This window comes from Amphiprion ocellaris, chromosome 17 (genome assembly GCF_022539595.1).
Source record: "Amphiprion ocellaris isolate individual 3 ecotype Okinawa chromosome 17, ASM2253959v1, whole genome shotgun sequence".
NCBI lineage: Eukaryota > Metazoa > Chordata > Actinopteri > Pomacentridae > Amphiprion > Amphiprion ocellaris.
Genome location: NC_072782.1, coordinates 32,089,263 through 32,112,328, shown reverse-complemented (window position 1 = coordinate 32,112,328; position 23,066 = coordinate 32,089,263). Strand labels below are relative to the sequence as shown.

The window sequence follows — 23,066 nt, the reverse complement described above, 5'->3', positions numbered from 1 at the left end:
ATTAGATCTTAAACCTTCCAGTGAGGTAAAACTAGTGTGTTTCATGTATTTTTGTGTGTTTTTAGATGTTTTTAAACAGGACAATCTCCACCACCAGTATACGTACCCTACAAAGTCTACTGGTTACTTCAACAATATCTGAGGAACTAATAAAGATGAAAACCTGAAATTTTCTCTCTTATTTCTCATCATGTCATTGATTCAGAATCTGGAATATTGGACAGTAGATCAAATAATTTCTGATTATGGGGGAGAAGAAATTAAAGCCAGAAATGTGTAGGGAGGAGGTCGGGGTGGAATAAAATAAATAAATAAATAAATCCACTAAAGTCCTCCAGAATCTGCATTTTCCACATGTGGGTCACTCACGATAACATCATCAAAACCGTCCAATCAGAGAGCTCCCCGTCAGAGCGCATGACTTCCTGATTACAACTCTTGGTTTGTGTGAATCAGCGAGGACGAAAACTGCACCAGAAATAAAAGGAACTCTTTAATTTATTGTTTATTTTTGTCTGATTTTAGCTCCTGCAGAGTCCAGGTTGGAATCAAATGTTAGACAAACCAGTTTACTTGCATTTATTAGGGTTTTACATGAGCAGAATGGTTAAAAAGATGGAATTCTAAGACTTTAAAGTGTATTTTATGGCAACAAAAACACATCAAGTCAGTGCATGGCGCTAGACTGAGGACATCTAGTGTTTAGAATCAGCAACTACATCAAAAATATGCCAAAATATTGTCCACAAACAAAAGAAAACCCAACAAAATGTGAAGTGAAATCGATCTCAAAGCGTCAAAATTTTACAGCTTCACCATTTCTGGTTTCTCTAATTTTTATAGAGCATAAAATACTGATATTTCTATAGATATTTGTGCAATTTTAGCTTCATATATCGAGTATTTTCCTAGATAAATGTTTTTAAAATTCGCCCGTAAACTCACTTTTAGCAGGTTTTTTCTTTTCGAACAGTATCTGAGGAACTATTAAAGATAAAACCATGAAATTTTCTCTCCGATTTCTCATGAATGCAGCAAATAAAAGCAGAAAAGCAATAAAGCATGAGTATGTTGCATTGCTGAAATAAAATATGCTAAGATTACGTGAGAATAGCACAAAATAAAGCAATTATATCTAAAATATTGGAGGTTAAAGTTGAGATAAAAATGAAATATTGTAGATTATACTGATATATTTAACATAAAAGAGAAATATGAATTTATTTTGCAGGTCTGATTTTTAAAAATTTCCAAAAATAAATCTTTTGCAGGAACCAGATTCAGTGAAAAAAAAAAAAAAAAATTCTGCAGTTTCTGGTGCAACTAAGAAGTCAGAAGTGATTCGGCTGCGACCAACATTAAAATTTAACTAATTTAACAATCGTACGAAGGATTTAGAGTTAAAAAGTCTGAAAGATTCCCAAAAGTTGTGCTTGAACTTTGCCACAGTCAACAGAATGCAGATTAAGACTAAGAAACGTTGAGTAAATAATGGATTTTTCCTCTTTTTCTTGTAGTTTTCAGCTCTTTCAGGTCAGTTTCTAGGTTCTTTTACCACCAAGGTATCTCTAATTTCTTTATATTTGCATCAGCTGTGGTATATTTTCTGAAGTTTTCCCTGCAGAGTTTATTAAAGCGTTATTTCGAGGGTCTTACCTATGAACTGGGAGCTGCCCCAGATAAAAGGCAGGAACTGGAAGTCGTCCAGCCCCCAGACTCCTTGGCTTCCGGCCGGTTCCATCCTGTAGGTCCTTTGCAGCTTCCGCATCACCGACAGATACCTGGAGATGAATATTAAAACAAAAATAAACCCTAGAGCATGAATGAGGTTAAAGACGGACCAGAATTTACAGTTAAATCATCTCAAATCATCAGGTTCCTTCTGCTCGACTTGTTTTTATTACAAACTCTGGATATTTAAAACTATCTGTGAAGTTTTCGACTGATTTATCAAGTCAAGATAATTTAACGGCCATTAAATTTATATTTAATCTGAAATACTTGACACCATTTTAATTATCCAGATTTTGTGCTATAAATTTTTGGGCAAATCCGAGATGTTAAGGAGAAATTGTTTTTAAAATTTGATAATTTAAGACGGAAAAATCAACAGCTGTATTTATTCTGCGATTATTTTCAGAAATTATAAGTTCTTGTTGTATTATTTTAAATACTACAGTAAATCTTAATAAAAATGACATTAATCTAAGTCAAAACCATCTATTTTCAAATTTAGAGTTCTTTTGTGCAAAAAACTCAGAACGTGGAAGCAAAACAACATTATTTAACTAAAATAAAACATAAAATAAAACAAAAAAAACCTACGAAGTTACAGTTTTAGTGATTTATCTTGTTATACCGTCCCTGTAAAAACATGTCATTTCCGGACTCTAGTTTATAAATAAAGCTGTTGATGCCATAAAAAATAAATAAATAAATAAAAATACTGTCACTCGTGTATATTTTGCTGAATTTTTCTATATATTTCTTTTTTTAAATCTTATTTCATTTTATTTATTTTATTTCATATTTATTTTATTTTCATTTCATTTGAATTGCATTATTCATTTAATTTTTATTTTATTTTGTTTTATTTTTTATTTAATTTATTTTTTCATTTAATTAAATGTAATTTAATTTGAATTTTATTTCATTATTTCATTTTATCTTATTTTGTTTAATTTCATTTCATTTCATTTTAATTTTCAGCATATTTTATTTCATTTTGTTTTAATTGTATCTTATTTTATTTTTCTTTAATTTCTATTTTATTTAAGTCAAGTTTATTTTACTTAATTTTAATTTATTTCATTTCATTTCATTTTAATTTTCAGCATATTTTATTTCATTTTGTTTTAATTGTATCTTATTTTATTTTTCTTTAATTTCTATTTTATTTAAGTCAAGTTTATTTTACTTAATTTTAATTTATTTCATTTCATTTTAATTTAATTTAATTCTATTTTATTTTACCTTCAGTTTATACTTGTCTTATTGTTTACCCCTTTATTAAATATCCAGCTGCTGTAACAACTTCATTTCCCTCTGGGGATTAATAAAGTCATCTAAGTTTAAGTCTTTGATCAATATTTTAATAACTACGCTAATTATAGAGTTCATGTAAGTTGGAAACGAGTGCTTAAAATAAATTACTAAACTAATTTTGGATTTAAATTATGATGTTTTGGCACTAAATGAAGTTATTGTGACCCAAAGTCTGAGTAAGTGAGAATAAAACTGCAAATAAGGTTTAATTAGATGCTGTTTCACTCATAAATGTAACTTTATTCTAATAATAAGAGCAGAACTGACCGGTTAAAGACTTTAAAGACGATGGCCAGCTGATCGTCGACTCTCAGAGCTCCGACTTTACAGAGGCAGCAGAGAAACGCTGCGAAAGCTGCTTCATGACCTGAGAAGACAAAAAGAATCAAAGATTTAAGAGCTGCAGGTTTCTGGATTATGATGAATAAAGCTTGTTAATTTTCAAACTAAACCACCATCCTGTCTGCTTTCTCCGGCTGCTACATGAACGTCACAAGAACCCAAACTTTAGGACCAAGTTGATCCCAAAAATCTGAAAAAATTATGTTGTTTTCACATTTTCCCCATTATCGTAGGTCATGAAGGCATTGTAGATCTATATAGTGAGCTATAAACTGCAAAAACAAACTATTTACAACTTTAAGACTATAAGTATGCAGACACAAAATACTACTTTGGAGGAATAAACCCTTAAAACCACAACTTGTTTGTTTATAATACTGTTTGGGTGGAAAAAGCCTTCAAAACTACAAGTAATGTGTCATAAAGTAGCATTTTGGATGGAGAAAACCTTTAAAACTCCAAGTACTTGGACAAAAAGACGTATTTTGATTGGGGAAAAATTGAAACCATAACTTGTTTGATAAAAAAGAAGCATTTTTGGGCAGAATAAACTTGAATAAAATATAAACAATATGCTACATAGTAGTATTTTGAGTGGAATAAACCTTTAAAACCATAACTTGTTTGTTAGAAAGTACTGTTTGGGTGGAATAACCTTTTACAAATACAACTAATTACTTAATCACTATTGATTAGAAAGAAGCATTATGATTTAAAATCCTAAATTTGTTAGAAAGTAGTATTCTGAGTAGATTAAACCTTTAAAACTATTTATGCTTGGGTAGAAAGTGATGTTTTGGATAGAATACAAGTACTTGGACAAAAAAAAAAACCTAGTATTTTCAGTGAATCAAACCTTATTTTGGTTGGAAATATCGAGATGAAACTACAATATTGCACATTTCACTGACTTATTGGACATAAAAGTGAAATATTTCACATGAAAGTTGAATATCTGCCGCGATGCTGAACCAACCTTTGAGAAATTACTGTAAATGACATTAATATTATTGTTCAGGACTTCATGTCTGATGTTTTAGCTGGGATTCCTGTAAATGGAGTCTTGGATCTACATCTTAAAGTCTTTCTTGCACCAGATTCCCAACATCTGAACCATAAAAACCCAAACTAAAACCACCGTTACCGGTTCCATAGTCTATCCTGGTCGAGTTTCCAACAGACTCTTTCAGATAAACGGCGATTTCTGGAGCCGCTGCAGCTTTTTCAGGTGGTAACACCGTCGACACCAAAGCTTCTGCTTCCTGCAGACACAAACACTGTTAGCTGCTGGGCTAACAGTGGAAATGAAAGGTTAGGTGTTGAAGAGTGAGACTGACCTGGTCTAGTTTGGAGAACCAGGTTCTGTAGGCTTTATTACCGAAACGTGACGGCTGGTCGACAGGAGGAGTTTCATTTATCCATCGATCCAGAGTCTCCAGAAGATCTAACAGCTTCTCCACCGTCTGGAAACAACAACACAGAGCTGAACGAGGACCTTGAAAACTACTACTGCTGGGGCACAAAGTGGTATTTTGGCTGGAATAAACCTTTAAAAAACACAGCTATTTTGATAGAAAGTAGTATTTCTGAGTGGAATAAATCTTATAAACCATAACTGGTTCTTCAGAAAGTGATATTTGGGTAAAATTAAATCTTTATAACCACAAATAACTAGCTAGAAAGTACATGTGTGGTGGAAATAAACTTTGAAAACCAGAACTAATTAGTTACAAAGTCGTAGTCTGGATGGGAAAAACTTTAAAACTCTAAGTACTTGGTGTTACAACTCGGCTCCTCAGTTGTAGCAAAGACGCAGAGACAACCACTGTACGATGCAAAACAAAGCTTTTACTGCCATACAGAAAGAATTCCCCACTGCTGTCAGGCCTAAATGAGCAAAAACCCCCATATGTGGTGCTGGAGCTCCACAGACACCAGCTGCTGTCAGCGAGGCCCGTCTAGCCTGGAGAGGAGAGCAGGTAAATGCAGCTGAACCACTGACTGCAGGTGTGGTTCAGTCAGGTGACGACCCTCAGCTCCTGATCAGACACATCTGGTGTCCACATGGAGGGGCATCACACTTGGACTAAAAGAGGTATTTTCAATGAAATCTATCCTTCAAACCATACTTTGTGTGGTAAAAAGTAACATTTTGGTTGGAATAAAACTTTAAGATTACAAGTACTTGGCCAGAAAGCAGCATTTTTGGTTGAATAAACCCTTAAAATCCTACCTTGTTTGGTAAAAAGTGGTATTTTGAGTAGAATAAACCTTTAAAACTATTAGTACTTGACCCGAAAGCAGCATTTTTGGTTGAATAAACCCTTAAAATCCTACCTTGTTTGGTAAAAAGTGGTATTTTGAGTAGAATAAACCTTTAAAACTATTAGTACTTGACCCGAAAGAAGCATTTTTGGTTGAATAGACCCTTGAAACCATAACTTCTTTGTTAGAAAAGATTTTTGGGTGGAAAAAAAAAACCTATAAAACTGTAAGTACTAGGACTCAAAGTGATATTTTGGATAGAATATACTTGTGAAACCCCAAACTGATTAATTATAAAGTACTGTTTGGTGGAAATAAACATTTAAAACTATAACTTATATATTAGAAAGTAATGTTTAGGTGGAGCAACCCTTTAAGACTATACGTACAAGTATCCTTTAGAACCAGAACTTGTTAATAAATACTACTTTGGGTGGAATAAACCTTTAAAACTATAATTAATTTGTTATAAAATATTATTTTGGATGGGAAAACCTTTAAAACTACAAAATACTTGTACACAAAGCAGCATTTTGAGTGAAATAAATCCTTAAAAACATATCTTGTTTGATAAAAAGTAGTACTTTGGTGGTGTAAATCTTAAAAACTGTTATTATTTGACCAGTAAGCAGCATTTTTAGTTGAATAAACCCTTAGAACCATACCTTCTTTGTTAGAACTATAAGTACTTGGACACAAAGTACGATTTAGGTCAAAAAAAACTTTTAAAACCACAAATTGATCCATTAGAAAATAAACCTTTAAAACTAGAAGTCATCTGTTAGACAATGACGTTCAGGTGGAACAACCCTTTAAGACTAGATGTACAACTAACCTTTAAAACCAGAACTTGTTTGTTAGTAAGTACTGTTTGGGTGGAAAAAACCTTTAGAACTATAAGTAATTTTTCAGAAAGTAGCATTTTGCATACGGAAAACCTTTAAAACTACAAGTACTTGGACAAAAAGTACTATTTTGATTGAAATATATCCTTAAAATCATATTTTGTTTGATAAAAAGTAGTATTTTGATTGGAGTGAATCTTTAAAACTTGACTAGAAAGTAGTATTTTTTGGTTGAATAAGCCCTTAAAACCATAACTTCTTTGTTAGAAAGGACTTCTGGGTGGAAAAAAACTTTAAAACTATAAGTAATCTGTTAGAAAGTAATGTTTAGGTGGAACAACCCTCTAAGACTAGATGTATGACGAACCTTTAAAACCACAACTTGTTAGTAAGTAGAGTTTGGGTGGAATAAACCTTTAAAACTGTAAGTAATCTGTTAGAAATTAGTATTTTGGATGGAAAAAAACTTTGAAACTACAAGTATTTGGACAAAAAGTAGCATTTTGAGTGAAATAAATCCTTAAAACCATACCTTCTTTAGTAAAAACTAGCATTTTGGTTGAATAAACCCTTAAAACCATAACTTCTTTGTTAGAAAGGACTTTTGGGTGGAATATACCTTTAAAACTACAAGTACTTGGACAAACTGCAGTATTTTGGATTGAATAAACATTTAAAACCATAACTTGTTTGTTAGAAAACAGTATTTTGGGCAGACAAAAACTTAAAAACTATAAGTTCTTGCACAGGAAGTAGTTTTAAAGTGGTGTAAACCTTTAAAACCACAACTTGTTCATTAGAAAGTACTAATTTTGGTTGAAATAAACATTAAAAATAACAACTAATTTGCAATCCAGAGCAGAACTAAAGCTTACCTCAGAAACTTTATATTCACAGGTGAGTTTTTTTCCCTTCACGCCTTCATTCAGCGTCAGAATGAAGCCGATGTAATCAGCGTAGGCCTGGGAGGACAGAAGGGAACATTTTTACTGACTTCACATGGATTAAGATGCGGAAAATGTTTAGAAAATAAATCTTAGAAATAATCAGACGGTTGAATGTTTAGTGAATTAATTACAGTTTGTTCTACAGTGAAGCACGAAATTCTTCATACAAGGATTTAACTTAGAAAAAAATCATCTTTCTAGATTTTAAAATGGGTCATTCCATCTGAAATCATCAGCAAAGTGTTGCTCAACCATCCTCTGATTTGCCTGAAATTTTTCTAGCATATAATCTGGATATTTATTAAGACATTCGTGGAATTTTAACTTCATTTATCAAATAACTGAAATGACTTCAGCAGGTTTTTTTGCACTGAAATGTGGAGTTATGTTTGTGAAAAACTTAAAATATGCCAACAAATAATTATTTTCTCTTATTTATATTTGGAGAACCATGTTTAAACTCCAGATCTATCTGCCAATATTCTAGTTTTGTGCTACAGCTTGTCAAACCTGCTCAATCGGTTATGAAAATTCAACTAAAACGACTTTTTTCAATATTTTCTGACCTAGTATTTCCTACTAAAGTATTCTACATGTTTAGTTTTGTATTATTGTGACCTGCAGCTACATGTGGTTCAGAAAATATCACTAGTTGACTTCTGGATTACCATTTTTTTTGCTAATTTGGGCTCAAAAATTTAATTTTTCAATTTGTTTTCCATATTTTAAGCACTTTTGGTTGACCCGTCCTCCCACCCCGACCTCCTCCCTGCACATTTCTGGCTTTAATTTCTTGTCTTCCATAATCAGAGATTATTTGATCTACTGTCCAATATTCCAGATTCTGAATCAATGACATGATGAGAAATAAGAGAGAAAATTTCAGGTTTTTATCTTTAATAGTTTCTCAGATATTGTTGTTCAAACAGACTCAGATTTAATGTGAGAAAAAACCTGATGAAAGTGGGTCGAAGGGCAGATTTTTAATCAAATTTATCTGAAATTATTTCACATATGAAGCTAAAATTTCACAGATATCTTCAGAAATATCCATGTTTTATTATATAAAATAATTTCAAACATACTAGAGGTGGCTGAGCAGAATGCCTCTGATATTTTAAGGTGGAATAACTCTTAGAATTCGCTTGTGGTCGATCTGGAAAATAAACTTGTGTAAAATTTAGAGTACAAGAAATCATCTTTACAGTCACATGAACCAACTCAGAGACATAAACAAAACCTATGACCATTTTAAATTAATTTAATCCTAAATCCACTTTTACTCTGTGAGAAACCAGTTTTTTAAACACATCCAGATTTCACTGGGTGTGCCTTCTTCTTTTTGCAGTTCTATTCACATCATACAAAGCTGATAAAAATCGCCACTTTATTTGGATTTTAAACCCACCTGAGAGCGTTTCCACTTCCCCATGTCAGGCACCATGCTGATCTCTTTCTTGGGCACTATGAAGGCAACGCCGGCAGCTGCTTCAGCTGCTTCATCTTCAGGAGTTGATCCTGGAAAACAATAAATCACACCATTTACTTCCTCTCAGTATTTATGTCTGTGGATTTACATGAAATATTTACAGATTAATCCAGTTTATAAAGGCAGCTAACATCGCTAACTTTAAACCAGAGGTGTAGAACTCATTTTAGTTCAGGTTTAGTTCCACATTCAGCCCAGTTTGATCTCCAGTGACCAGAAAAATCACAGCATAATAACCAATAACAACGAAATTTCAACAACATTCAGCCTCAGTTTATCATTTGCACATTACAGCTTCCAGATCACAGCGTCTACAAAGGAACACAACATTTAGTCACCTGGAACTCAACCATAGAGGATTTTACTTTAAAAAAAGACAAAAAACAAACAAAAACACGAAACAAAACAAAAAAGAAACAAAAAATTTGCCAAAAAACTTACAAAGCGACAAATAAATAGACAAAACAAACAAAAACAAGACAAAATATTACAAAAATGATGCACAAAATGACCAAAGGAAGAAACAAAATGATAAAAGAACAATGAACATGAAACGAATCTAGTATTTTACCTTATGATCAAAACAACTTGTCATGGTCCAGAAATTACTTTAAATTTATAGTTTTACTAATTTACAATCTGCAATTAATGTCCTCTCTGGAATTTTTACACTTTGAGGACCAGATTGGACCCTCTGGAGGACCACTTTTAGACCCTCTGGAGGGCCGGTTTTAGACCCTCTGGAGGGCCGGTTTTGGCCCGCAGGCCGCATGTTGAACACCCCTAGTGAAGATTAAAAACAGAGCCAGTTCGAGCTGTTTGTAGCATCAGTTTGTGTTTAGACCCAGTTTCTGTGCTGAATAAAAGACTAAAATCCAGATGTGCAGCTCTGGAACTGCCTCCTCCAGGTGTGTTTACCTGTTAGCCAACAACTCAGACTGACAACAGAACTAAACTACATTTACATTTTAAACTTGAGGCTCCAAACACAGAGCTAGTCCTGATGACAACTGGTCCTGAATCAGTTTTAGTTTAGCTCTAGCTCCGGACAGCGGCTCGGTTCGGTCCCGGTTTGTCCGCCCACCGTGAAGTTAGTTCCCCGGTAGCAGTGGGGTGTAAACGCTAACGGTACCGGCGTTAAAACGGCTGAGAGTTAAAGTAAAAACAGAAGTTCCTACCGCTGAGCAGAAGCATCTTCTCCTCCTTACCTGGCTGCTGCTCTGTTTCCGCCATGGCGAAGCTCACGTTCTTGTTCGTGGGTTTATTTTGAGCGGCTCGTCGCCGCCCCCTGCAGGTTGACCGGTGAAGCGGATCAACTGGTGCTATTTTCTGAACCACATGTAGCTGCAGGTCACAGTATTACAAAACTAAACATGTAGAATACTTTAATATGAAATACTGGGTCACAAAAAGAGAAAACTTATTTTTTATTAAACTTTCATGACTGAGCAGCTTTGACAAGTTGTACCACAAAAACAAAAATATAAAGATAAAGATAAAGTTCTTTATTTCTCCCCACTCCAGGGGAAATTTACATTGTTACAGCAGCTTATGTAACAGTAGACATAGTGATAAGAATAAAATAATAATAGAACAATAGTAATAATAATATTTACAATATATACAAGTATATAATATATAATATTGCTATATATCATATGTATGGACATATTATTTTCCATTTTTGACCCCACTTTGTAGTCATAAACCTTATTTGGAGATGTCATGTGGTTTTGGATCATTTCTTTAACAATTATCACTGCATTCAGTCATCCTGATTACATAATATCCTCGCTATGACTGTAATAAACAGGATTTCTGGATGGATTTTGATGCAAAAAAAATTACAAATATATAATTTGCAGTTATCCTCTGGGCTCTAATCTTTAAAACACAAATCTTATGAATGAAATCTAGTAATTTTATGCATTAATAACATTCGCAGTACAATCTAGGAGCTTCTGTCTATTTTTAGGCAAAATAGAAAACAGATTTTTATGAGTTAAATTGGTTCTTTAAAGTTATATGGACGAGTAATTCCTGTTGTTTCTGCAGGAATTACAGCTGAATGACTTCAATGTTATTTGCATTATTACTTTTCTTAGTAGTTTGTGCAATATCAGTTCAAGTTTCATGTGCAATATTTCATTTTTATGGAGAATATGTCAATTTACAGTGCAATATTTAACATTTTCAGGTGCAATTTTGCATTTTCTTGTGTTATGTCACTTGACTACCTTAGAATTATCACTTATTTACTTCTATTGTAGTCTTATTCTAGCTCACTTTGTTTATTTTGGCACCACACCTTCACATATTTACAGCTATATCAGTTTTCCTGCTGGCCTGTAATAGTAAGTCACACCCTCCAGCATATTTATGGCAGCAGAACACCAGGCGTTTATAGCGCAGCAACTCTGCCCAGACATTGTTTCCAGAAGCTGGACTCAGAGCTGGATGTGACCGCTGGACCAGCCAGCTAACGGCTAACAGCTAACACTAGCTAAACTAACTTGTTCTGACCGGTGGAAGAACGGATAGCTAAAGGCTAACTGCTAGCTCTGGCTGGACGTCAAGCTTCTCTCCGGTGTGTCTGACCATAGACTGTATATACAGTCTATGTGTCTGACCGACAAAACAGCTAGCTAACGGTTAAAAGCTAACCGCAGCTACAGTTGTAGTGATCGGTATAACAGCAAGCTAACAGCTAACAGTTGTAGTGATCAGTAAAACAGCCAGCTAACGGCTAAAAGCTAACTCCAGCTTGAGTTGTAGTGATTGGTAAAATACCAAGCTAACGGCTAGCTCCGGCTGGACGTCAAGCTTCTCTCCGGAGTGTCTGGCCAATAAAATAGCTAGCTACTGGCTAAAGCTAACCCAAGCTAGAGAGTTAGCTAACGGCTAACCGCTAACCCCAGCTTCAGTTATAGTGATCGGTAAAAGAGCAAGCTAACGGCTAAAAGCTAACACCATCTAGATTTGTTCTGACCGTTAAAACGCCAAGCTAATGGCTAACTGCTAACCCCAGCTAACACCTAACACCATCTAGAGTTATTCTGACCACTAAAGCACCAAGCTAACGACTAACTGCTAACCCCAGCTACAACTGTAGTGATCGGTATAACAGTAAGCTAACGGCTAAAAGCAAACCCCAGCTAACACCATCTAGAGTTGTTCTGAAGGCTGAAGCACCAAGCTAACGGCTAACTGCTAACCCCAGCTACAATTGTAGTGATCGGTAAAACAGCAAGCTAACGGCTAAAAGCAAACCCCAGCTAACGCCATCTAGAGTTGTTCTGAAGGCTGAAGCACCAAGCTAACGGCTAATTGCTAACCCCGGCTGGACTTGGACCCTCTCTGCGGTGGGGTCTGACTGATAAGACAGCTAGCTAGCCCCCGGGCGGAGTTGGACTCCTCCGGACCCCGTGTGAACCTGTGGGCGGAACCCGGGCAGCAGAATGTGGGGCATTTGCAGCAGAACGGCGGTGAGTAACGCAACTTAACTTGACAGACCTGTTTCTTCTTGCTAACGGCCAACTTTATCACCGACTGACATGATTAATAACACCGACTTTGACACCTGTATTCTCCATTATTGCAGACTGTAGTTATAAATAGTTAAAGCTCGTTCGCTAACTGATGCTAAACTACGGAGGAATTCCTGCTAGCTGGCTGTTAGCACACAGAGTTAGCTCGTATTGACCTGAGGCAGCTAGCTAATATTTAGCTCACCTAACTGGGTGAAAGGTGGTTTTATGCTGAGCCAAGATTAAATATAGTTCAAAGGCACTATAGGGCAAACGAGGCTGGTGTGATATTTTAATTGGTGTAAGCCTGTGTGTGTCTGTGATGGTAAAAACAGAGTCATAAACTGGTAAAAATTTAAGATAATAAAGCTGTAACGTATTATAACTTGTGTTTAGACTGTGAACGACTCTAACACACAAGCTAACAGTAAAATAAGCTGTAGAAAACTTAATTAGGGTTTATTTTATCTCAAATCATGAGGATACTTCTGCTCCACCATCTGTTTTGCGTTACTTGTCATAAACTGTCTATTTTGAACGCAATCTGTGAAATTTTAGCTTCATGGATCAAAAACTTTACAACATATTTAGTAAACTATGCAGAAAGAAATGAGACAAGCTGTCAAGGACAACGAAGAAGGAAAAAATGCCTCCTTGCAATATATTCACTAATTGGGTTGCATATTCACTCTTAAAAACAGCCTTGAAAGCTCAGAAATACCTCCAGATTTTATGTAAATATCTGTTATTTTCTGCAGCACATCAAGCAAATACAGTTAGTTGAAGTCTCTTTTCTACATTTAGGAGAAGTTACGTGTAATTATTGCTAATTAAAGGCTCTATATTGTGTGTAAAATCTTCTGTCGTGGCTCTAAATTCTTAGAAAAACACGGTAGAGTCACACAAACAACAAATAAACTTTACTCCAGTGAGACGTCTGCAGGAAAGTCAAGATAAGATAAACTTTATCGATTCCTGTCTGGACAGGTTCCAGGTTACAGCAGCTAAATACAAATGAAGCGTAGTAAGAAACAAGACAAGAAATACAAAAGTAAAAATATAATAAGGACTATGTACTTTCACATGTACAGATATGCATGATGGATAAATTTACCCAAATTGTAGGACACATAAAGTGTGTAAGGTTGCACTTACAAGTTATAATACCATAAAAGTACATTCTGGAAAAAAATGGTGTTACATTAAGAAAAACAAACAGCATTACTGTATGCCAAAAAAGCTTAATTTACGAGAAAAAAAGCGTAATTTTAAGAGAAAACAAATCTTACCCAATCTGAAAAACCAGGGTTACATTATGAGAAAAAACAAGTGTTACATTATGGGGAAAAAAGTATTACTTCATGAAAAAAACAGGATTAAATTAGGTAAAAAATGAGGATATTACTATGGAAAAAAACTAGGTTAAGAAAAAAAAGCACTGTGTAAAATAACAGTGTTATTTTAATAGAAAAGCAAGCATTACTTCTTAGAAAAAATACTGTTGCATTATGAGAAAAAACAATGTTACGCTATGAGAATAACGTGTTAAACTATGTAAATAAGCTGTGTTACATAATGAGAAATAACACCATTAGATTATGAGAAAAAAACAAAAAAATGCATTATTTTATGAGGAAAAAAGAGTGTTACATTATGGCAAACACAAGTGTTACTTCATGAGAATAACCAGGGTTACATTATGAGAAAAAAACTGTTATATCCTGGGAAAAAACTGTTTTACGTAATCTCTTCCATATTCCTAGGGTGACACCAACAGCCAAAACCAAATTTCTTGTATGTCGTGTACATACTTGGCCATTAAAGCTGATTCTGATTCTGGTTTTTTAAAGTTGATTTATTTAACTTCTGAAGAATTTGGTTTCACTGCAGGATGTGTTTTAATCAGATGTGATGAGAGTCTTCTTTGCATTTCTGATGACAGTTATTTTCACCTTTAACACACTAATCTGACTTTAATACCTTCTCCTGTCTCTCTGCTGAAGGTGGCGATGCCGAAGCCCTGTGGCCTCCTGAAGCCCCGTCACCTGGTGAAGCCGGTGTCGGCCACCCGGGTGGCGGGTCGCTACCAGAGCCACCAGAAGGGGCTGCCCAGCCTGCCGGTCCCCCCCCTGCAGCAGACCTGTGAGCGCTACCTGACGGCCCTGGAGCCCATCGTGGAGCCGGAGGAGCTGAACAACACCAGGAAGCTGCTGGAGGAGTTCCAGGAGGCCGGAGGACTCGGAGAGAAGCTGCAGAGAGGCCTGGAGAAGAGGGCCGGGAAGACGGAGAACTGGGTCAGTTCAGAGACTTCAACCCTCCTGTTGTCTTCATTTACAGGCACAGAAAAGTATTGTTTCCTTGTCTGAAAAAAAATAAAAAAATTCACCAAATTTCTGAAAACTTGCAAAACCTTCAGGAAGAAAATTTCAATAATTCCTTAAAAGTTTCCCTTAAAGTTTTATTTTTTTAAAAATCCCCCAAATTTGGCAAGAAAATTCTTGTAAATATTTTCAAAAAATGAGTAAAAATCTTCCAACAAAATCCTAAAAATATCTAAAGTGATTCCATATATATCAGTAAAACTTCTAATAATTTCAAAGAAAAAAATCAACCAAAATCCAGCGAATTTCGCTTTAAAAGGGGTAAATTTTGACCCGCAGGACGACACGAGGGTTAACTGGTTTAATAAATACTGCAGGTTGGAGCTTTATTGTGGGTTAAAATGTCAGACTCAACAGACTCAGATTTACATGTGAGGAAAAAGCTGCTAAAAGTGAGTCGCTGTGTGATTTTTAAACAAATATCTCAAAGAATATTGTATATATGAAGCTAAACTTTCACAAATATCTTCATAAATATTCATATTCTGTGCTATAAAGATTTGAGACAAATCAGAGATGGTTGATCAGACGGATCCTGATGATTTGTGATGAAATAACTCATTTAGAGACCATTATTTCTATTTATCTCAGTCTGTATTTGTGTTTCTGGTCGTTCCCAGCTCTCAGCATGGTGGGTTCAGGTCGCTTATCTGGAATACCGGCTGCCTGTCGTGGTTCATTCCAGTCCCGGGTTGGTTTTACCTCGTATGAACTTCACCAATAAACAAGGACAAATCAGGTAAAATAACAAAAAGACGTAAAAGATGTTGACAATTAGACAAGATAAGACATTCTCATAGATGTGGTAATCTATTACTAACTTTCTGGTAACTCCTTCAGAGGAGTCATAGGTGTCTTGATGGCCTCCCTCACTAGTGTCATTCTTGGAACTAATTTTAACTTTTAAATTTTAACATTTAATTAATTAATAATGTCCTCTCTCTTTGTAGATTTGCTGCCAAACTGATTGCAGGTGTTTTGGACTTCAAGACGATGATTGACAAGTGAGTAGTTTCATGTTTGTGTTCTGGTGATTAAACCTTTATTATTATAGTTTGCAAAATTAATTAAATAAATAAAATCTGTTTCGTTAAAAAATAGACCAGAATATGTCAGGTTTTACTCAAAGACTGTATATTTAAAGCAGAAAATGCAGCTAAATTACAAACATTTGCAGTCAGATTTTTGCTTTTTAGTTTTCTTTTGGAAACAAATATAAAAAACATCTTCCTTAAAGTGTTGTTAGTAGAAAACTCTCCTATTAAACCTCTTTTTTATGCTCATCAGCAGCTGTAGGTGGTTTTAACCCTCATGTCGTCCTGCGGGTCAGAATTTACCCGTTTTAAAGTTTGAAAATGTAGAAAAAAATCTACTTTCAAGGTGAAACTTTTGATGTCCACATTTTTGGGAAATTTTTGAACATTTTTTGGTGGAAAAAAAGAAATGTTAAAAATGTTTCTTAAGAACATTCACATAAAAATCAACCAAAATCCAGTGAATTTCACTGGATTTTGGTTGATTTTTATGTGAATGTTCTTAAAGAAAATATCAGAAGTTTTACTGATATATATGGAATCACTTTAGATATTTTTAAGATTTTTTTGGAAGATTTTTACTCATTTTTTGAAAATATTTACAAGAATTTTCTTGCCAAATTTGGGAGATTTTTTAAAAAATAAAACTTTTAAAGGAAACTTTTAAGGAATTATTGGAATTTTTTTCCTGAAGATTTTGCAAGTTTTCAGAAATTTGGGGATTTTTTTTGCTGAATTTTTGGATTTTTTTCAGACAATGAAACAATATTTTTTGGTGCCCGTAAATGAGGACAACAGGAGGATTAATCGTGATAAATCCTGTATATCATATTGGATATTATTATCGGTGTGTTTTCCAGTGAGACGCTGCCGGTGGAGTATCTGGGAGGGAAGCCGCTGTGCATGAATCAGTACTACGAGGTTCTGTCGTCGTGTCGGATTCCTGGTCTGAAGAGAGACTCGGTGGTGAATCACGCCAAGAGCTCCAGACCCCCGAAACACATCACTGTGGTTCATAACCACCAGGTGAAGACCTTCAAATCATTCCGTTCTTTCTGCTCAGTCGTCTCTGCATCTACTTGAAACTTTTCTGTCATAAACTCTGGATATTTATGAAGATATCTGTGAAATTTTAGCTTCATCTATCAAATACTTAGATAAAGAGATGAAGGGTTCCAACAGATCTGCTCGGTTCAGTCAGTTAGCTGCTCCTTAGCTTGTAAAAGCACAAATATACAAAGGACAAGTTGTTAAAAAGTCATTCTTTTGTGTTTTTGTGCAACATAAAAACTCATTTTTCTGTAGTAGAAGTTCAAAGAATCTTTTAGTTCATCCAAAATATCAAAAAATCTGACTTTCTTTGGATGACTGTTTGGTCGTTATATCAGCTCATAACGAGTTAATCTTGTGGTTCTTTCTGCTCAACCGCCTCTGCATCTACTTGAAACTTTTCTGTTATACACTACAGATATTTATGAAGATATCTGTAAAATTTTAGCTCAACATAATAAATACTTTCCAAGATAATTTATTTAAAAACTCCCCGCTCACCCACTTTCATCAGGATTTTTCTCACATTTAAATCCGAGTCTGTTTGAACAACAATATCTGAGGAACTATTAAAGATAAATACCTGAAATTGTATTTATAATATTCGACAGTAGATCACATAATCTCTGATTACGGGGCAGAAGAAATATGAAAAAAGTCATGAAAAGTCCCATCTTTGAGCACATATTGATAAAAAATTGATAATCCAGACGTCAACTAGTGATATTGTCTGAACAACATGTAGCTGCAGGTCACAATAATACAAAACTAAACATGTAGAGTATTTTAAATATGAAATATTTGATCGCAAAAGTAGAAAATAAAAGTTATTTCCTTTGAACTTCCATATCCAATTGAGCAGGTTTGACAAGTAGAGTTCTGGAGATTAAAATGGTTCTCCAGATATTATAAAGAGATAAAATGTCAGGTTTTTATTCTTAATAGTTCCTCAGATATTGTTGTTCAAACAGACTCAGATTTAATGTGCATCAGTTGAAGTAACCAGTAGACCTTGTAGGGTACGTATACTCGTGGTGTAGATTGCCTGCACAAAACTTGAGTTTTTCTATCTGTACATATTTGATCGTAGTGGAGTTTAAACACGTTTTCTTACAGATCGCCTTTTCCACATTTAATAAAATCCACCAGAACTCCCAGTGTTTTTTTGGGTGATAGTTTCCTGTTACTTCAGTTTAAATCAGAAACTTGGGGATCAAAGATGAGTTTATATAGTCAGAAATGAGTGTAAACAGAACAGACAAAGGCTTGTAGAAAGTTGTTATATTTACAGCTACACCTCTTATTTCACCTGGTTGTTTTGTTGTTTCTTCCTCTTCGACTCCAGTTCTTCATCCTGGACATCTACAACAGCGACGGCACTCCACTGACACCAGATCAGCTCCATGTTCAGCTGGAGAAGATCTGCAGAGCTTCTTCAGAAACCAGCTCCGAACCTGTCGGCATCCTCACCACCCAACACCGAGACTCCTGGGGAAAGGCCTACCAGAACCTCATCAAGGGTGAGTTAACTCAACGGTGCTGCAAGAACTAAATCAATGTACAACAGGTTTAAGTCCTAATAGATGCCGAAAAAGTAAACTTTAATCCTGTTAACACCATAAACTCCTGTTAAAGACTGGTGTTATTGTAGGTTACTTAGTCATCACGGTGAAAACAAACCAGCTGGATCCACTGACAACGGCCAACAATGCAGGAAATGTAAGGTTTTATACTCTCCTCAACCTTTATTTAACCAGGAATAGTCTTTTTTCAGGTAATCTTGGCCAAGAAAGTCTACAAACATTATAAGTCTTAGAAAATTGAGTACATTAGATTAACCGCGGAGTTTTAAGGGTTTAAGATTAGAGGAGGAGCTGCACTCTTCAGTTATCTTTTAATCGGAGACAAACTGATGAAGCTTGAGTGTTTCTGAAGGTCGATCCAGAGCAAGTCCTTGGTACCCTGAATATAGACGGGTAGAAATTAAAACAGCTGTTAGGAGAAATAAGAAGGACTTTACCCAATATGTCCTTGTCAATAGAAATATTCCAGTGCTGCTTAACGGAGGCCAAGAAACCAGATAAGTTCCCATCACTGGCAGGTATTCTGAGACTTTCTAACCGACCGTTTTTGCTGTTAGACTTGAAATTGTCTTTATTAAAGTCTATCTCGAACATGACACACTGTTTCACAACATTAGGAACCATGGTGACAAGTTTAAAATTACAAAAATGTTAGATTTCCTGCATTTTGGTCAGCGTCTGTGGTTTGTTTTCACCACAGCGATCGACTGATTAACCTGGACGTACTCGATGTTTCATACCACGACACTAAACTGTGTATTATTTGCAGTTGTAGACTTGAAACTTGAATGACTCTGACCCCTACTAAGGTGTGTATATTTAGATGGAGTGTCTGTTTTTTGTGGGTTTCGTTGTGTCGTCCAGATAAGACCAACAAAGACTCAGTGTCGGCCATCCAGAGGAGCATCTTCACACTTTGTCTGGACGGAGCGACGCCTCAGGTGTCGGACGATTCGTATCGCAGCTGTGCAGCCGTCCAGATGTTGCATGGAGGAGGGAGTCGGTGGAACAGTGGCAACCGTTGGTTCGACAAGACGCTGCAGGTGACCAGACCTTAAATATACATGTATCTATTTGTTTAAAGTGTGTTTAGTTGTCTTAAATCTAAGGAACTTTTAGTTGTGAGACGGTTAATCCAAATCTGAGAGACCTTGAGGTAGAGTAGAAGCATAAAAAAAACCCATAAATGTACCCAGGTGCAATCCACGCAACTAAAATTGAGCTTGGTTTTGTGTTTTACATTTTTCTGATCTTTCTTCCAGTTCATTATCGGAGAAGACGGAACATGTGGTGCAAACTATGAGCACGCTCCAGCCGAGGGTCCGCCCATCGTGGCCTTGATCGACCATGTTGTCGAGTTCACGTGAGTAAGGCCAAGATTCTACAGGCTGGGAGGTTTTCTGAGGGTTTGGGTTCCATCAGATGTTTCATTTGTTTTCTCTTGTTCGTGCCAACAGGAGGAAGCTGGAGTTGGGTCAGTCCACCACCGGGTCTTTACCTTCACCTCAGAAACTACGATTCAACATCACAGCTGAGATCAAGAAGGACATCGAGGAGGCCAAACACAGCATGAACATGTGAGGAAAAACGTTCAGAATTCATACGTAGAGTAGCTGTAAGAAGTATTCGCCCATTGTGGAAGGATTCATAGGTGTCTTGGTGGCCTCCTTCACTACTCTCTTTCTAGTAACTCCTTCAGAGGAGTAAACTTTTGTCTAAAATTTCAAAGAAATTAGACCCTGATTCAGTGTTGACAAGCTAGAAAAACACAAACCAGACAAACTAAGGGTAAACTTCCAAAACGGGGTAAAACTTTTTTGTATATACTCTACACTTGATGTCATAAGGGATTAAAACTGGATGCTACTATTCGAACATTTTTCCCCCCACAGACTGGCCGATGACCTGAACATGAGGGTTGAAGTGTTCGGACACTTTGGAAAAAATGTCCCTAAAGCCCACAAGATGAGTCCTGATGCCTTCATACAGGTGGCGCTACAGCTGGCCTACTACAGGTGAGGAGAGTCACGTCTCTTTGGTTTGGACACCAGGTATGTTTCAGAGTTTGCTGACAGTTTGACCTCCTCTGTTCTGACAGGATGTACCATCACTGCTGTGCCACCTATGAAAGTGCCTCCCTGCGGATGTTTCGCCTCGGTCGTACGGATACGATCCGATCAGCCTCCAGTGCCTCGGCTTCCTTCGTCAAAGCCTTCGATGACCCCAGCAAACAGGTAGGCAGCCATGTTCTACTGAACCGATCAACTCAAATTACAATCCAAACTCTGTGATGTAGTAGAGTTCACACTGATACAGCTGTCAGGCTACACACTGTGTAGAATACTACAATAAGTACTATTTTGATGTTGCTGGTTCAAGGAAACTTTTCAGATGTACTTCTACTCTGTTTACCTCCAACCTGCTAACTAACATCTACTTCCTGTTTTGGACAGAACACAGACAAGGTCAGTCTCCTGGAAAAAGCTGTCAAAGCCCACCGGACGTACACCAACATGGTGAGTCTTGACTGCACCAGGAAGGAACTGGTGAACATGATGCTGCCACGTCCATGCTTCCATTACATGATGCTGCCACCATCATGCTTCCATTACATGATGCTGCCACCTCAATGCTACCATTACATGATGCTGCCACTGCCATGCTTTGCATCATGATGCTGCCACCTCCATGCTTCCACAACATGATGCTGCCACCTCCATGCTACCATGATATGATGCTGCCACTGCCATGCTTTGCATCATGATGCTGCCACCATCATGCTTCCACAACATGATGCTGCCACCTCCATGCTTCCACAACATGATGCTGCCACCATCATGCTTCCACAACATGATGCTGCCACCTCCATGCTTCCACAACATGATGCTGCCACCTCCATGCTTCCACAACATGATGCTGCCACCATCATGCTTTCACAACATGATGCTGCCACCTCCATGCTTCCACAACATGATGCTGCCACCTCCATACTTCCACAACATGATGCTGCCACCTCCATGCTTCCACAACATGATGCTGCCACCAGCATGCTTCACTTTAGGGATGTCATTAGCAATGTAGCTATAAAGTACACCTACTGTATGTCCTTGTTTGTGAAAGTGTTGCGCATCAAGTGACTTAAACTTGCAAACAAATAAGTTTCCTCGTTCTTTACAGGCGATCAGCGGTCAGGCCATAGACAGACACCTGCTGGGCCTGAAGATGCAGGCGATGGAGGAAAAGCTTTCTGTGCCTGATGTTTTCAAAGACGCCGCCTATGCTAAGGCCTTACACTACAAGCTGTCTACAAGTCAGGTAAGGACCAGGAGGAACCATAGAAGAGAAAGTAAAATGAACATTAGTAATGTCCATGTCAAAATATCAGGACCCTCTGATCAATCATCTCAGATTTGCTTGAATCTTTTATCTAATGAGATCATTTTTAAAATACAATGCAGGAGATGAAATGAGCCAATAGATAGTTGCAGATGGACCATATGGTGCAACAACTGAAGCTGCTTTGCTGTAAAACCACGACATTCTTGTTTCTTTCCAAGGTTCCGTCCAAGACCGACTGCGTCATGTGCTTCGGCCCGGTCGTACCCAACGGTTACGGTGTCTGCTACAACCCCATGGACGACCACATCAACTTTGCCGTGTCGTCCTTCAACACCTGTAAGGAAACCAACGCAGCACATCTGGCCCAGGCAGTGGAGGAAGCTCTGCTGGATATGAGGACACTGTTGGAGCAAACACCAAGAGCCAAACTGTGAAGCTTTTCATGGACGATGTGGAGGCTGCTGGTTTGGACGTCCTGGTTCTAGACTACGAAGGTAGTAGTCAAAGCCAGTACTGAGTTTTCTTCCTAGATTACAGATGATCACGTGCACTTTAAATGATGCTGAGATTCCTGCTGCATAAAGACTGTTTCTGTTTCAAATCTTAACCTAGACGAAAAACCCGTTTACAGCGGAGAACTTCTTATGTTCGCCAGTAGAACCATCTTCTGATGGATGTTTTCTCGTCAACTAATGACCTGATGAGTCCAAACACCAACAATCACTGAGTTCTAGAGCAGTTAATCAACCTAACAAATATTAAATGAGACTTTTAATAAAACTTTTCTGATGAATCTTCACTTGTTTTGTGTCGTTTTTCAGGTTAAAGTCGAAGATTCCAGCATCTTAAATATGAAGCTGCTTTGGTTTTCTGAACCCGAACTAAAGCTCTTCAGATTCTGAACCTTTGGTCGAACAAAACAACATTTCCAGAAGCTAAAATAGATTTTTACTAACAAGGATTGTGTGTCTAGCCACTTCCTGTTTTATACCTGAATGCCTTCAGGCCTGTTTCCAATCTGGAACCTTAAAACTGATTCTAGCCAATCAGACTGGTGGACATGTGACTGATGATGTCAGAATGTCAAAATCTAGGATTCCTCCTCTTTTGAAGGGACGTCAAATTATAAAAATGTAATCAATAAATCCAAACACAATATGCCACCACCGTGCTTCCACATCATGATGCTGCCACCACCATGCTTCACATCATGATGCTG

At 36.6% G+C, this 23,066-nt stretch overlaps 2 protein-coding genes across 3 annotated transcripts in view; one reads left to right on the top strand and one right to left on the bottom strand.

The window, feature by feature from the left end:
* The window catches only part of ptpa (protein phosphatase 2 phosphatase activator), a 28,454-nt gene extending 18,177 nt beyond the window's left edge, over positions 1-10,277 (bottom strand). Inside the window, exons 1-7 of one of the 2 annotated variants that reach the window (XM_023265292.3) lie at positions 10,142-10,277; positions 8,853-8,962; positions 7,373-7,459; positions 4,725-4,850; positions 4,532-4,649; positions 3,313-3,412; positions 1,657-1,781 (exon numbers count right to left, since the gene is read on the bottom strand). In XM_023265292.3, coding sequence (XP_023121060.1) covers positions 1,657-1,781; positions 3,313-3,412; positions 4,532-4,649; positions 4,725-4,850; positions 7,373-7,459; positions 8,853-8,962; positions 10,142-10,166 — 691 coding nt within the window. In that variant the 5' untranslated portion in view covers positions 10,167-10,277. Of the gene's footprint in view, positions 1-1,656; positions 1,782-3,312; positions 3,413-4,531; positions 4,650-4,724; positions 4,851-7,372; positions 7,460-8,852; positions 8,963-10,111 lie in introns of both variants that reach the window. The other variant, XM_023265294.3, reaches the window with a different exon arrangement.
* A 1,078-nt stretch (positions 10,278-11,355) lies between these two features.
* LOC111565257 (carnitine O-acetyltransferase-like) lies at positions 11,356-22,640 on the top strand. Its single transcript, XM_023265291.3, has 14 exons — positions 11,356-12,418; positions 14,464-14,754; positions 15,462-15,580; positions 15,792-15,845; positions 16,736-16,901; positions 18,271-18,445; positions 19,373-19,551; positions 19,771-19,871; positions 19,966-20,085; positions 20,401-20,523; positions 20,607-20,742; positions 20,962-21,024; positions 21,686-21,823; positions 22,066-22,640. The coding sequence occupies exons 1-14, from the start codon at positions 12,392-12,394 to the stop codon at positions 22,279-22,281; spliced, it is 1,908 nt and encodes a 635-aa protein (XP_023121059.2). The 5' UTR covers positions 11,356-12,391; the 3' UTR covers positions 22,282-22,640.
* The last annotated feature ends 426 nt before the right edge of the window (positions 22,641-23,066 follow it).

Coding starts and splice junctions, on each gene's coding strand:
- LOC111565257 (XM_023265291.3), top strand. CDS start 12,392: ATGTGGGGCATTTGCAGCAGAACGGCG. Junction 14,755..15,461: donor CCGGGAAGACGGAGAACTGG/GTCAGTTCAGAG, acceptor GGTCGTTCCCAG/CTCTCAGCATGGTGGGTTCA. Junction 20,524..20,606: donor CTACAGCTGGCCTACTACAG/GTGAGGAGAGTC, acceptor CTGTTCTGACAG/GATGTACCATCACTGCTGTG.